At 36.4% G+C, this 15,875-nt stretch overlaps 1 protein-coding gene across 1 annotated transcript; it reads right to left on the reverse strand.

Annotated features, from left to right (window-relative positions):
• Positions 1 to 2,804: 2,804 nt before the first annotated feature.
• LOC135152215 (uncharacterized) lies at positions 2,805 to 6,146 on the reverse strand. Its single transcript, XM_064092057.1, has 2 exons — positions 3,619 to 6,146; positions 2,805 to 3,519 (listed from the first exon to the last, which is right to left on the reverse strand). Exons 1-2 carry the CDS (start codon positions 6,144 to 6,146, stop codon positions 2,805 to 2,807), a joined length of 3,243 nt encoding a protein of 1,080 aa, XP_063948127.1.
• Between the last annotated feature and the right edge of the window lie 9,729 nt (positions 6,147 to 15,875).

Consider the following 15,875-nt stretch of genomic DNA (forward strand, 5'->3'; position numbering starts at 1 on the left):
ATAGAGTAAAAATGCATGTACACAGTACCTTTAACAGCTTCCTCCTCATCTGTAGCTTGGTCCACATTAAGTTCAGGAACATCATCCTCTTGTAATTGAGGTGCAGTACTCAATTTTTGTTGTTCCCGCAGTGCTAGATAAGCATTTATGGAACCGGGAGGTACTCCATTGACTGCCTTGTTCAACAATTTGGAACAAGTTGGTTTTACAGTAGGTGCACGATAAGAACTTGTCACCTCCTTCTCAACTGCAGCTTTCTTCCCTTTGTTCCTGACGGGAGTGGCGACATGTGTCGATTCTCTTTCAATGTCAGCAGGCTCTTGTGCTTTTGCTTGTGCACGAGTCCTACGTCCCACCCCTGTCTTATTTGCCTTGGCAACTCTTTTTCTCTGTAATCATGCAATTGTATCATTATTATCATTTTATCTCTAAATTTGAAAATATACAAAGTGATTAATTGTATCAAATGAACATTAAGGTCTTGCAACTTGTTTATAGAGATCAAGGTCCATGATTGACTTGTTTCGATGTTATTTTATTAGTTTTATACTATAATATAACATGTAATTAATTTATGTGCAATAGACGCTACTTTTATGAATGTAAAATAAATCAGTCTATATAAACTTTTACTCGCATTAAGCTTAATTCCTGAGTCCTCGGCCCCGTGTCTAATTTCAGATACATTTCCAAGAATCCTGATTATCATAAAAGTACGAATCTGGCTCCCATCCACACCCTTGTCAGACATAGCCTTTTTATATGACCTTAAGTTTAACTTTTAGTTCTGGCATGTAATTTAATAATTATTGTCATACTACAGTAAGGCGGTGATATATTGTCTAGGTAAATAACAAACCTATTGTAACACTTAGACAATTTTCAACATTCTTACTATACTTAGTTTTGGTCTATATATATATATATATATATATATATATATATATATATATATATATATATATGTATATCCTTGTTTTAGGTCGAAAAGGCACATGCTGGTCTGGACTCACTATCTTTGTCCCTGAATACAATAAATCAGCTCCGTGAGAATTTTATAACTATTCAGAAGTAGGTGCTCTAAGTGGCAGCTTGACAGTACTACATTTTTTAAGAGATATGTATTTAACAATCTACCACTTGTTCTATCTCCAATTTTGATACCTTAAGTGCCCACAAAATCGTAAAATTCAAAATGTGAGGTATAGCTGACTACACAGAAGGTTTATTTGTAAATACAAACAGCCATTATATTCTGAACTTTCGTAATTTATAATAATAAACTATAAGGGATGGCCAATCAGGCTAAATTCAAAGTAAGATTCCTTTTGTGGAGTGGAAGCATTATTGTAAATCAGGAAAATCATTTTAGAAAGAAGGAAATGTATTTTGCTATAATTAAAAAATTAAACAAATACATGGTACCTCCATCTCTGATATATCTTCATCACTCTCAACTTGAGGCTCTTTTTCAGGAACGTACACATCGTCCTCATCAGGATCCTTAGAATGACGGGGTTCTGTCGTGCTATTCTGTCCAGCACCCTCTTTAAGACTAGCAGCTAGTCTACGAACCCCATAAGCTTGAAGAACGCCTTCATTTCGTTTCATACGATCGAGTCTTTCTTTCTCATAGTTTGTCAATGGCGGATTCTGCAGCAAAAAATAGATCCAACTAACAAGGCTTGACTATGTTTAGAAATTAAGAAAATTAGGAAAAATTCTTAATTTTAAATGAAACCTGTACAACAGCCTCGATTTCTCCAGTAGTTTCGCATCTGCTTGTATCCTTTTGAAGATTTAATTTCCTTCTCACTGTTGTTCTTTCTTCCTCCTTCTCCAGTTGTTCTTCCTTATTTCGCTTGCTCCCCCTAGGTGACCTCCTAAGTAATTGATTATGCTGCTGGAGTTGTTGTCTTGTGACAAATGTACGCTTTACGGGCTTCTTCGGAGACACAAGCTTCTTTGGAGACACTGTAAAATCAAAAAGATAATATGTACATTATATATGCCAGGGAAGGTGAAACATTATATATAAATATAAATATATATAAATATATATATATATATATATATATGTATGTATATGTATATGTATACCTCCAATTATATTTTTTCTTGGCCGCACCACTACATGTGGTTGCATCTGAGTCATGGGCTCAATTTCCTTGTCGACAATAGTGTCAACAAAAAACTCAATTTCTTCACCATCTTTGCAGGCTTCTAAGAGTCCGATTAAGTCTTTGTCATCTGTCAAAAGCTCCCAACCAGCCTTTCCTTTGCTCATATACACTCCTCCAACTTCAGTGTAACGGAGGTAGTCTCTCACATATTCCATAAGCACTGTATAAGAAAACAGGTCCACCTCAACCCGTGTTACAACGAAAGTTTGTCCACCGACATAAGTACTTTTCTGAAATCGGCCATTGTAATTGAACCTAATATTGATCTCCTTATCTTCCATCCTGTACAAAAAACACAAACATTAGTACAACCATATTTGCACAAAAATACACAAACTTAAAGAATATACCAGAATAAATAAATAAAAGTGAGAAATAAAGAATATTACAGCAGTTTGAATGAAAAATAAAGTATAAATGAAGCAACAGTGCAAGGAATATTACAGCAGTTTGAATGAAAAATAAAGTATAAATGAAGCAACAGTGCAAGGAATATTACAGCAGTTTGAATGAAAAATAAAGAATAAATGAAAAAACAGTGATAATGATCCATATATTAACTAAATAAACACCAAGTTACAGAAATGCACTGAAAAGTCTGATTTTACAACTATTTAAATACTAAGATGGAAAAGGAATATGAGTTGTCGGGATGTCATCTCTAAAGCAGCTCTCATGACCAACTTCACTTTGTATTCTGCAATTGTAGTCAATATCATCAAAAGTTGCATTTTTGTAATCTTCAACTGCATTTTGGTTATCAGCATCACACCAATCTCTCGGTAATTTTTTAATGACATAGTGAACATTCTTTTCAATCGGATCCTCGACATAAAACACTTGTCTAACTTGTGAAGCCATGACATAAGGGTCGGCCTTATGGCACAACCTGCTGAAGTTTACTTGAGTAAGGCCATATAAGTCTTTGCCTTCTTGATACCAACTACATTTAAAAAGTACCACGGTAAAAGCCCCCCAATAATCTAGTTCAAATATTTCTTCAATTGAACCAAAATAGTTGACATTGCCAACTATGGGGTTTTCATCTCGCGAACTTGCAAAACTAGTTGTTTCAGCTGTTAAAAAAACACCGCTGTTTTGTGTGACACATTGGGAATCCCTAGATTTCGTATGAAATCTATATCCATTTATAACGTAGCCACTGAATTTCCTAGCTCTTCTGTTAGGACCTAATGAAAACACCTCCAAATCTGTTGAAATCAGATCTTTTGTTACAATCTGTTCGGTTAACCATTTCCAGAATTCTTCAGTGTGTGCTCGTTCCCTTTTAAATTTTTTTGAAGTGCCACAACTGTCTAGTAAAGCTCGATGCTCCCTAAATAAACACCAAGTTCAAAAAAGCTGATAAGGAAGACAAATATTGAAACATTATAGAAAAAAGTAGAATGAAATATGGGTAATATAAGAAGCTTACTTGATTAGATTCTCTACTTCCTCATTACCAGAATTAAACAAAACATAGCGATGGCATGCCTTCCAATCGCTTTCTCCTAATTTAAAAATTTTTCCATCTTTGTTTTTTTTGGTGCCAATGTGATACTCAACAGCTGCTGGACAAGATGAATACATGCTGTTTTCTATTCCTCCACCCAAAAATCTCGAACAAAAAGTCAGACACTCTTCTGCTAGATAACCCTCTGCAATTGAACCTTCCGGTCTACTTCTATTGCGAACATATTTTTTCAACTTACCGAGATAACGCTCAATTGGAAACATGTTGCGATCGGGTAGTGGTCCACCTAATCTGACTTCTCTGGATAAATGGATAGGCAAGTGTACCATCACATCAAAAAAAGAATGTGGAAAAATCATCTCAAATTGACATAGTATCTCCACAATTTCTTTTTCCAACCTCGGAAGTTCATCCAAGTCAATAACCTTGTTCCATAATCCCCTAAGAAATGCACTCAGTCTAATCAATGGCAAGGCAACTTCGGCTCTTAGCGATTTTTTCACAGCAAATTGTAAGAGATAATGAAGTATAAAATGTGCATCATGGCTTTTATACCCTGATATCTTTCTTAAATTTGTGTGTACATATCGGCTAATATTAGAAGCAGAACCATAAGGTAGTTTGGCATTCTTTAATACTGAGCAGAAAATTTCTTTCTCCTTGTTAGTCATATCAAATATTGCTGCCTTAATTTCAAGATGCTTCCCGTCACTAGATTCAACAGGATGCAAGTCCTTTCTTATACCTAATTCCTGTAAATCTAAACGGGCATTTATATGATCCTTTGATTTGCCACTAATATTAAGCAATGTGCCTAATATGTTGTCGCAAAGGTTTTTTTCGATATGCATTGCATCAAGGTTATGTCGAAGGGGATTATAACGCCAATAGGGCAAATCAAAAAATATTGATTTCTTATTAAAAGGGCAGTCACTTTTTTTACCCTTTTTCTCAGCCTCCCCAAATTTATTTTCATAATCCTTCAACACCGTTAAAATATCCAACCCGGATAAAATTGAAGGAGGCTGTCCAGTTTCAATTTGGCCATTAAATCTTTTCTTATCAAACCTCCACTTGTGTGTAGGATCAAGAAACTTCCTATGGTTCATATAACATATTTTTCTGCTATGTTTTAAATATTCAGAAGAAGTCTCGTAATGGCATACTGGACACGCTAAGTACCCCTTCGTGCTCCACCCTGACAACATGGAATAACCCGGAAAATCACTAATGGTCCACAACACCATTGCACGTAAATTGAAATTCTTATTAGTCAAGGCATCAAAAGTTTCAATACCAGAATCCCATAATTCTTTCAGCTCAGCAACCAAAGGCTGCATATACACATCAATATTATTCGATGGAGATTCTGGACCCGATATTAATGTGGAAAGAATCAGGTTTTCTGGTTTCATGCATAACCAGGGGGGCAAGTTGTAGTTCACTAGTATGATTGGCCAAGTACTGTGGCTTAAATTCATTGATCCGTATGGGTTAAAACCATCAGCTGCTACCCCTAGCCTGATATTACGTTTTTCGGAAGCAAAATCAGGATAACGAGCATCCATCGTCTTCCACGCCTCCGCATCTGCCGGATGTCTTAATTTCCCATCATCCTTTCGACTCGATGCATGCCATGTCATCAGTTTGGAGGTTTCACTACACATAAATATTCTTTGCAGTCTTGATTTTAGTGGAAAGTACCGCATAACAGATGCTGGAACTTTATGAACTAACTTCTCCGGATCATTATTAGCAGCGTTGCCTTCCTTCTCGTGTATAACCCACCTCGATGCCCCACAAATCTGACACACATCTTTATCCTTATTTTCGGCCCAATATAACATGCAACTATTAGGACATGCATGTATTTTTTGATAATCTAAACCTAAATCCCTAATTGTAGACTTCGCAGCATTGAACGATAAAGGTAGGTGGGCCTCTGGGAAAGCTTCTTTTATCAGCTTTAGTAATTCCCCGAAGGCAGACTCACTAATTCCGTTTTCACATTTCAAACAATAAAGTTTTATCAAAAAACTTAAGCGTGAAAAATTAGTGCAACCAGGATACAATGGTTGTTTGCCCTCTTTTACACGGTCATAAAACCTTTTAGCCTCTGCATTAGGCCCTTCTTCGCACTCTCCTAAGTTTTCAAACTTCTTCCCGGTACAATTAAACATTGCATCTAAGTTGTCCCCAAAATCCATCCCTATTTCACAGTCCATATCAGTTGCACTAGGTCCTACTTTTGTTTGTGAAACTTGACAAATCCATTTGATGTGTCCAGGGGAAGGCCCACTGCATATTAAATGATCATAAATTACATCTTGACGATGCCATTTACGATCCATACAATTTCTGCAGGGGCACTTCATCTCATCCCCTTTGCTGTAAATCGGAAAAGCATTTTGTAGAAATGATTTTATTCCATTTACATATTCTACACTGTATCTCGGGAGACCTATCCAAATGGAGTATTGATCATCCATTCCCACTTCTACTTTACTAACAACCAACCTAGGTGCCACTAACGATTCCGAAAAAGGAGTAAGAGCCAACCTGGAATGTTTGAATATATTAAACATAATCTCTATATTAAACTTATCAGTTATCTGTATTAAGCATTTAGTATAATATATTAAATATTTTATTTATTATGATTATCAGCCCTGCTATACTTAATATCTGAGAAAAACTAAAAAAAGACACATAAAAATTTAGTTTTACAATCAGATATATCATTAAGATCATGTACATATGCATGCTTTCTCTAAAGACATATATATGTATGTATGTATGTAAATTATATTCCTTAAGCATACAATCACATCAACTAAGCAAGTAAATAATCGAGATATATATATGTATGTATGTAAATTATATTCCTTAAGCATACAATCACATCAACTAAGCAAGTAAATAATCGAGACAAAAAAAATGAGAGTTGTATTTGGAGGCATGTGATATACCTTATAAAGCACAAAATTCTAACAACTTCTTGTGTGAATGCAGCCCTGTATCTCAGCTTGTCTTATGTGGCCCTCTTCACCGCAATCCAGCAGTTATACTGAAATATAGTATAAATATATAAAATCAGTGGTTGACATAAAAACAAAATTCTAATAAGTTAACATAGCAGCATACAAAACACATATTTACTAATTAACATGTTAATCAACATACAAAACTAGTTAACATGTTTATATTTCAGAGAAAAACACATATTTACTAATTCACTTAGCATAGCAGCAGATTACTCGTGATTACCAGTTTCAGACTAAGAAATTCCTTAATGTATATAACTTCATAATGGCATCTAAAATTCTAAACATGTCAACATCCCATTCTGCTAGGAAATTATTACGACAGAACTTTGCATTAGGTTTTAACACTTAATCAGACACACTAAAAAGACAAACAGACTCTTTTCATATTATTCATTAATTATTTGAAAAGCAAGTATTCGGTGTTTACAGGAAAAAGAAAACTTAAATCATGTCTTCAATATTTAGTTATAATGAAACTCAATATATTATGTTGATGTGAAATAATATACTGAGTTTCATTATAACTAAATATGGAACATAATCACCAAATGTAGCCAGAAAAGAGCAATCAAAGATTTGGGAGATGGTCAAAACAAAAAACTAAACTTCTATCCACATCACATCTAATGGACAAATGCCACCTATTAAAAATGCCAACTCAGTAATGACATAAATAGACTACAGACAACACTTTGTTACTCACCAATCACCATGCTTCCTTTCGGCAAAAGCCTGACCATCAATTATATATTATATATTATTAATTATGTCATTCGGTATGCTTGACACTTCCTAAATAATTTTGTACTAGAACAATATGGTACAAGTGATTTCCATTTAAATCAGAAATGAAAATTAAGATGAAAATACAGTGTCTCTCTCCCCCTCCCTCCCGAAATCAAAGATCTTCCGAGTGATCCAAATTACACCAACATCACATAAAATAGCAACATCACAATCAAATGAACCACATTGGTTCATTAAATAATTAAACAAATTTTCTATCATGATTTTTCAGGGAACTCAAGCCCAGTTGGATGCAGTGGATGAGAAAGCTCTCCACAGTGGCTTCTCTGACATTCTTGAACTTTTAGCCTACACTATTAACAAGATTTCCTGTGAGGTAATTCATATAATTACCATTCTGAATATTGTTCAGTTTTTAATAATCTTACATATTTCAATATTGTTATAGATATCATGCAAATGTTCTGGGGGAGGGGATGCACATGCAACAACAGTGTCACTCTTTAACACACTATCAAGCGCTTTTATGTTTGATCACATTATATATGCAGTGGGAATCTGGATAAGTTAATTGTTACAGTAATATATCTTTAAACTTGATAAATGAACAATCTTGATAAACAAATACAATGCATTTATGGAGGTTTTAAGTGTATATAGTTGGTATACTTGCATTTCCGAATTTAGCGGGGAGCGGTAATTTGGTGGTATTTTATATCTTCTTATGCTGTTACTACTTTCGATTGTTTTTGGTTTTGTCTCTCTCTCCCTCCCTTCTCTCTCTCTCTCTCTCTCTCTCTCTCCCACTCTCTCCCTCCCTACTCTCTCTCTCTCTCTGTCCCCCCTCTCTGTCACTCTCTCCCTCCTTCTCTCCCTGTCTCTCTCTCTCTATCTCTCTCCCCCTCCCTCCCTGTCTCTCTCTCTCTCTCTCTCTCTCTCTCTCTCCCCCACTCTCTCCCTCCCTACTCTCTCTCTCTGTCACTCTCTCTCTCTTAGACTAAAAAAACAAAACAACTCAGCATGAATTACAAGCATGCAACACCCAACCTAGCTAATATCAATTAAAAATACAAATTACAAGCAGATAGCAACTAAAAAAATCATAATCTTAATCACAAGAAGCCCTATATGCAAAATCTATATCTTAAATAAAAAAGAGGAATTACCAGAGCTAACTGAAGAATGGAGAACTTGAACCCACAACTAAAACCACAACCGAGAAGTTGAAATCCCTAAATCGAGAACACCGAAACCCTAATTGCAGATGCCCAAATCCACAAATCGAGAGCTGAGAACACCAGAATCCCCAAATTGAGCACCGTGAGGGAGAACTGGGATGAAGAACTGAGAACTGAGCAAAATCCCCAAATCGTGAACACCGAAACCCTAATTTGATATTGAGGTCGAGACTGCAGTGAGGTGAGAATGAAGGTCGAGATTGTGAGGTGAGGAAGTTGAGAGAGGCGAGGTCGGGACTGTGAGAGCGGCGTGGTCGGGACTGTGGCGCGGCGAGGTCGGGAAATGGAGGTGAGAGTGCCGAGGTCGGGAAATGGAGTTTCTGAGTGTTTGTTTGAAATATGAGTGTTTGTTTGTCTGAAATTATTTGGGGGGAGTTTTACCCGCTTAACATTTCAACAGCTGACGTGGATTAATATATGTTTTATTTTATTTTATATATTTATTATTTATATATTTTATTTTAGATTTTTAATTTAAATTAAATGATATAGGTGAGAAATACTTACTTTAAATTAAATTAAAAATTAATACAATAATTCACATCTTATAATTCGTATTCAGGACAACACTGATTAATTGGACTACCTTCTTGGACCGCTTTGACTATTATAAACTCACACTTTCTAAATATGGAAATTTTTGAAAAAAGTTTCCTATTACTAAATTTGATAGATATTAACATCCGTACGGTTGGATCGTCAAGATTGAATTTTAAAAAAAATAGAATTTGTATTCGGGACAACACTGCTTAATTGACTACCTTCTTGGACCGCTTTGACTATTATAAACTCACACCTTCTAAATATGGAAATTTTTGAAAAAAATTTCTTATTGCTAAATTTGATAGATATTAACATCCGTACGGTTGGATCGTCAAGATTGAATTTTAAAAAAAATAGAATTTGTATTCGGGACAACACTGCTTAATTGACTACCTTCTTGGACCGCTTTGACTATTATAAACTCACACCTTCTAGATATGGAAATTTTTGAAAGAAATTTCTTATTGCTAAATTTGATTGATATTAACATCCGTACGGTTGGATCGTCAAGATTGAATTTTAAAAAAATAGAATTTGTATTCGGGACAACATTGCTAATTAATTGACTACCTTCTTGGACCGTTTTGACTATTATAAACTCACACCTTCTAAATATGGAAATTTTTGAAAAAAAATTCTTATTGCTAAATTTGATAGATATTAAAATCCGTACGGTTGGATCGTCGAAAATGAATTTAAAAAAAAAAAAAAAATTCACTTTCGAGACAACACTAGTTAATTGGACTACCTTCTTGGACCGCTTTTACTATTATAAACTCACACCTTCTAAATATGAAAATTTTTGAAAAAAATTTCATATTATTAAATTTGATAGATATTAACATCCGTACGGTTGGATCGTCGAAAACAAATTTAAAAAAAATAGAATTCGTGTTCGGGACAACGTAGGTTAATTGGACTACCCACTTTGACCACATATAGCTATTATATTTTAGTTATGCAACACACAACATAAATGAAAGGTTGGTGGAGTGGTGTGTGACATGTTTTGATACATGAGAGGTCAGGGGTTCAATTCCCTTGGCCTTCAAAAATTTTCAGAGATTTTTATATCAAAATGGGTCAGTAGGACCCACTGCCATGTCAACAAAATGGGTCCGGAGGTGGGCCCCACTGCCACGTCAGCCTCTAGGGCCCACTGCCACGTCACCTGAATGGGTCCAGAACAGGGGCCCACTGCCACGTCAGCACGTGGGACCCACTGCCACATCACCAAACTGGGTCCAGCAGTGGGGACCTCTGCCACGTCAGCACGTGGGACCCACTGCCACGTCACCAAAGTGGGTCCAGCAGCGGGGACCACTGCCACGTCAGCACGTGGGACCCACTGCCACATCACCAAAGTGGGTCCAGCAGTGGGACCACTGCCACGTCAGCACGTGGGACCCACTGCCACGTCAGCAAAAATGGGTCCAGCAGTGGGCCCCACTGCCACGTCAGCACGTGGGACCCACTGCCACGTCAGCAAAAATTGGTCTAGCAATGTCTACTGCTATAATGCAACACTACAAACTCCTATAATGCAACGCCGTTTGAGTTCTGTTGCAGAAGATAGAAAACCAAGGGTCTATTGCAATACTTTCCATGCAACACTAGGAATACGCGTTGCATATGAGCACTTTAGAAAATGAAAGATTAAAATCTGAAACTCTGAGTGTAAAGAAAAGGAATGATTTTCTAGAAAAAGAATTAGTTCAGATGTTGGAAGTTCAGAAAGAAAGAGATGATGCTGTCATTGTCAAAGATGAATTATTAAAGAGGTATGCATCTCTTCAATCAGAACTTGCTAAGGAAAGGGAGATCATAAAGACATGGACCAATTCAGGCAAAACTACTCAAGATATCTTAGGTAGTGGAAACTGGAAGAAAGGACTAGGTTACACTGATAACTCTGAAGCTGAGTCATCAAAAACAGAGTTTGTCAAAACTCAAAAACCTAAGGTTAAACCTGTCAAATTTGTTGTTGAATCCTCTAAGTCTAAACAGAGTAGACCAAAATCAGAGATTAACAACAATTTAAAATCTGATAAGCCCAAACAGGTTAACATAGGACTGATGACTCAGAAACAGCTTAAACATAAGCTTAAAGAAGTAAAGTCTGATGACAAAAACAAGGAGCCTAGGAAAAATAGAAATGGCAAGATTGGTATAGACAAGAGTAATAACTACATGCCTGTTCCAAATGCACCTAGGAAGACATGCCATAACTGTGGTAATACTAATCATCTTGCTAATTTTTGCAGGAAGAACAAGGACATTAACTCTTTACCTACAAAGTCTGGAGTTAGAAAACGTAGTATTAGATATATACCACAAGATCCATGTTTTCATTGTGGTAGTTTATGGCATTCTATTTATACTTGCAAAGAATATCATAGTTTGTATTATGATTATTATCAATTGAAACCTTCTTTAAAGGTTAATAAAAGCTCTGCAAGTACAAACTCTGTTTCTAGTACAAACTCTGTTACAAAGTCTGTTAGCTCAAACTCTGATAATAATGATAATTCCGCTGCAAAAGCTAACAAACTTAATAAGGCCAAGGGATCCTAGCAAGTCTGGGTCCTTAAAACTAACAATTAGTGGTCTTTGTGATTGCAGGGCAACAGGAAGAATATTCTAGTCTTGGACAGTGGATGTTCAGGACACATGACTGGAAATAAGGCCCTGCTGTCAGAGTTTGTGGAGAAGGCTGGCCCAAGTGTTTCTTATGGAGATGGCAACATAGGAAGGACTCTGGGATATGGCAACATCAATCTTGGAAATGTCATCATATCAAATGTAGCTCTTGTTCAAGGGCTGAAACACAATTTACTCTCTGTCAGTCAGATCTGTGACAGAGGATATCATGTTGATTTCTATGAAGAACACAGTGAGATAGTAAGCAAGTCAACAGGCAAAGTGGCAGTGACTGCTCACAGACATGGGAATATTTATGAAATCCACTTGCCTACAAACTCTGAAGGAAAAGCAATCTGCTTGTCTACAAGAATCTCTGCAGAAGAAAGTTGGAAGTGGCACAAGAAGCTCTCACACCTGAATTTCAACTCCATAAATGAGCTTATAAAGAAAAAGCTTGTGAGAGGACTCCCTGAATCACTACTTACATCTGATGGATTATGTGATTCATGTCAAAAAGCCAAGCAGAGAAAGACATCTTTCAAGAGTAAGACTGAATTCTCAATAAAGAAACCATATCATCTTCTACATGTTGATCTATTTGGACCAGTAAATGTACCATCCATTGCAAGGAAGAAATATGCTCTTGTCATTGTTGATGAGTATACCAGATACACTTGGGTATATTTTCTTCACTCTAAAGATGAAACAGCCTTGCATCTGATGGATCATGTGAAGCAACTGGATCATGGATCTGAAGACAAAGTGAAGATCATTAGAAGTGATAATGGAACTGAGTTCAGAAATTCAACAATGGAAGAGTTCTGCAAAGAAAGAGGTGTAGTGCAACAATTTTCTGCACCTGGTACACCACAGCAAAATGGTGTAGTTGAAAGGAAAAACAGGACTCTTATAGAAGCTGCCAGAACTATGCTTGATGAGGCTAAATTGCCTACTTATTTCTGGGCAGAAGCTGTTCAAACAGCTTGTTTCACTCAAAATGCAACCTTGATTAATAAGCATGGCAAGACCCCATATGAGATGGTGAAGAAAAAGAAGCCAAATCTGAAGTATTTTCATATATTTGGGTGCAAATACTTTGTATTGAAGACTCATCCAGAACAGCTTACCAAGTTTGATTTAAAAGCTGATGAAGGTATTTTTGTAGGTTATCCTCTGATAACAAAGGCCTTCAGAGTCTATAATCTGAGAACCAAGGTGATCATGGAATCCATACATGTGTCATTTGATGACAAAAGAATTATGGGCTTAGCAGATATGGATGATCATGAAGAACTGCATTTTGAGAATGAAGAAATATTCTCTGATTCAACAAACTCTGATGAACAGTCAAACTCTGACTGTGACCAAAATACAGCAAACTCTGGTGAAACTTTACAAGTTAATAATGATGAAGCAATTGCTGAGGGGGAGCATCAGAATGTTTCAGGCTCTACCCAAGACTCATCAGAGAATGCTGACTCAAACTCATCAGAGAATACTGATTCAAACTCTGATAGCACAAACTTAAGGGGAGCTACAGAGAATAATCAACAGAATCAGGAGAGCATGGATCAAGGGGGAGGATCCAATGATGAAAATGGTCAACTTCCACATGCTAGGAAGTGGACAAAATCTCACACACCTGATTTAATAATTGGCAATCCAGAAGCAGGTGTGCAAACAAGGACAGCTACAGCAAATGAGTGTTTACATCATTGCTTTCTGTCACAAACAGAACCTAAAAAGGTGGAGGAAGCTCTTCAAGATGCTGACTGGATACAAGCAATGCAAGAAGAGCTGAATGAGTTTGAGAGAAACAAAGTATGGACCCTAGTACCAAGACCTAAAGATAGATCCATAGTTGGTGCAAAATGGCTGTTCAGAAACAAAACTGACAGTGAGGGTGTCATCACAAGGAATAAAGCAAGGCTTGTAGCAAAAGGGTATTCACAACAGGAAGGTATTGATTATGATGAGACATTTGCTCCAGTTGCAAGATTGGAGGCAATCAGAATCTTTCTGGCCTATGCTGCTCACAAGAAATTCAAGGTATTTCAGATGGATGTCAAAAGTGCTTTTCTAAATGGGAAACTGGATGAGGAAGTATATGTTGAACAACCTCCAGGATTTGTGGATCCAAAACATCCAGACTATGTCTACAGGTTGGACAAAGCACTTTATGGACTAAAGCAGGCTCCAAGGGCATGGTATGAAACTCTGGCACAATTTCTTCTTGAAAGTGGATTTACTAGAGGTACCATAGATAAAACCCTGTTTTATTTGAATCATGGTAATGATCTGCTTTTAGTTCAAATCTATGTTGATGACATTATTTTTGGCTCCACTAATGCTAAACTCTGTCAAAGATTTGCCAAGCTCATGCAGTCTAGGTACTAAATGAGCATGATGGGGGAACTCAGCTATTTTCTGGGTTTACAAGTTAAACAGACTGAAGATGGGATTTTTATAAATCAAGCCAAGTATACCAGAAATCTTTTGAAGAAATTTGGTATGCAAGACAGTTCAGCTGCAACTACTCCTATGGCAACAGCAACAAAACTAGACAAAGATACTGGTGCATCAGTGGATATCACAAACTATAGAGGAATGATTGGATCCTTGCTTTATCTAACTGCAAGTAGGCCAGACATCATGTATGCCACATGTCTATGTGCAAGATTTCAGGCAGATCCAAGAGAACCTCATCTGATTGCAGTAAAGAGGATATTCAGATATCTCAAAGGAACCACATCATTGGGATTATGGTATCCTAGAGAATCAGATTTTAGTCTAATTGGATACTCTGATGCAGATTTTACAGGTTGCAAAATTGACAGGAAAAGCACAAGTGGGAGTTGTCAATTTCTGGGTGGAAGACTTGTCTCTTGGTATAGCAAGAAACAAAAGTCCATTTCAACATCAACAGCAGAATCAGAGTATATAGCTGCAGGCAGCTGCTGTGCTCAAATTCTTTGGATGAAGAATCAACTGTTGGACTATGGGTTATCCTTTTCTAAAATTCCTATTTATTGTGATAACCAAAGTGCTATTGCTATGACAGGAAACCCAGTTCAACATTCTCTGACAAAGCACATCAGTATTAGATATCATTTTATAAGGGAACATGTGGAGGAAGGAACCATTGAACTTCACTTTGTTCCTACTGATCAGCAGCTAGCAGACATATTCACCAAACCACTAGGTGAAGCAACCTTTACTAGACTGGTGAATGAGCTAGGAATGATATCAGGAACTGAGTAAATATAATGGTCAGATCTTTCAAATTTAAACTGTCAAATTACCATATGTATTACACATTTGCCATGATATACTCTGATTGTTAAACTCTGATGACATTCTCTTCTGATATACTCTGTGAGCTATACTCTGACGATATTCTCTGATCGTCATTCTCTGACGATATTCTCTGATGTTTGTAAACTCTGAATCTTGATTAATAATCTCATTTTTTTCTGAGAAAACAAACCTGTGAAGATACTATGAAGCATGATATGAATTAGTAATCATGAATCTCAGTTCAGTTCCTTAAATCATGATCTCAATTTTGTGCTACTACTTTACACTATATGCATGTTGATATCATTGAGACTCTATTACTTCACATATCTTAATTATAAGTGAGACTGACTAATTTGCATTTTCTCTCAGTAAATTAGACAGTGATTATAAACTCTGATGCCATATAAATACCCCTGCAAATAAGCATAGTACTCCTTTGAGATCTTAGATATATGAAAGTGACTGGGAAGACCCAAACACTTACTGGTATTAAGTAATTGCCAAGATTTTGTAATCTATGGTGACCAGTCACAATCTCTGATTACTGGAGAAATACTGTTGCAAAATAATATTTAAAGGTCGTGATTCATTTACACTGAAAAGCGTCCTTTGAAAAAAAAAAAAAAAAAAGGGGGGGGGGGGGTTGGTTTATTTTTTATATTTCTCCATCAGAGTATATCTTTTGTCTATGTCTTGAGAG

Source organism: Daucus carota, chromosome 4, assembly GCF_001625215.2.
Source record: "Daucus carota subsp. sativus chromosome 4, DH1 v3.0, whole genome shotgun sequence".
Taxonomy (NCBI): Eukaryota; Viridiplantae; Streptophyta; class Magnoliopsida; order Apiales; family Apiaceae; genus Daucus; species Daucus carota.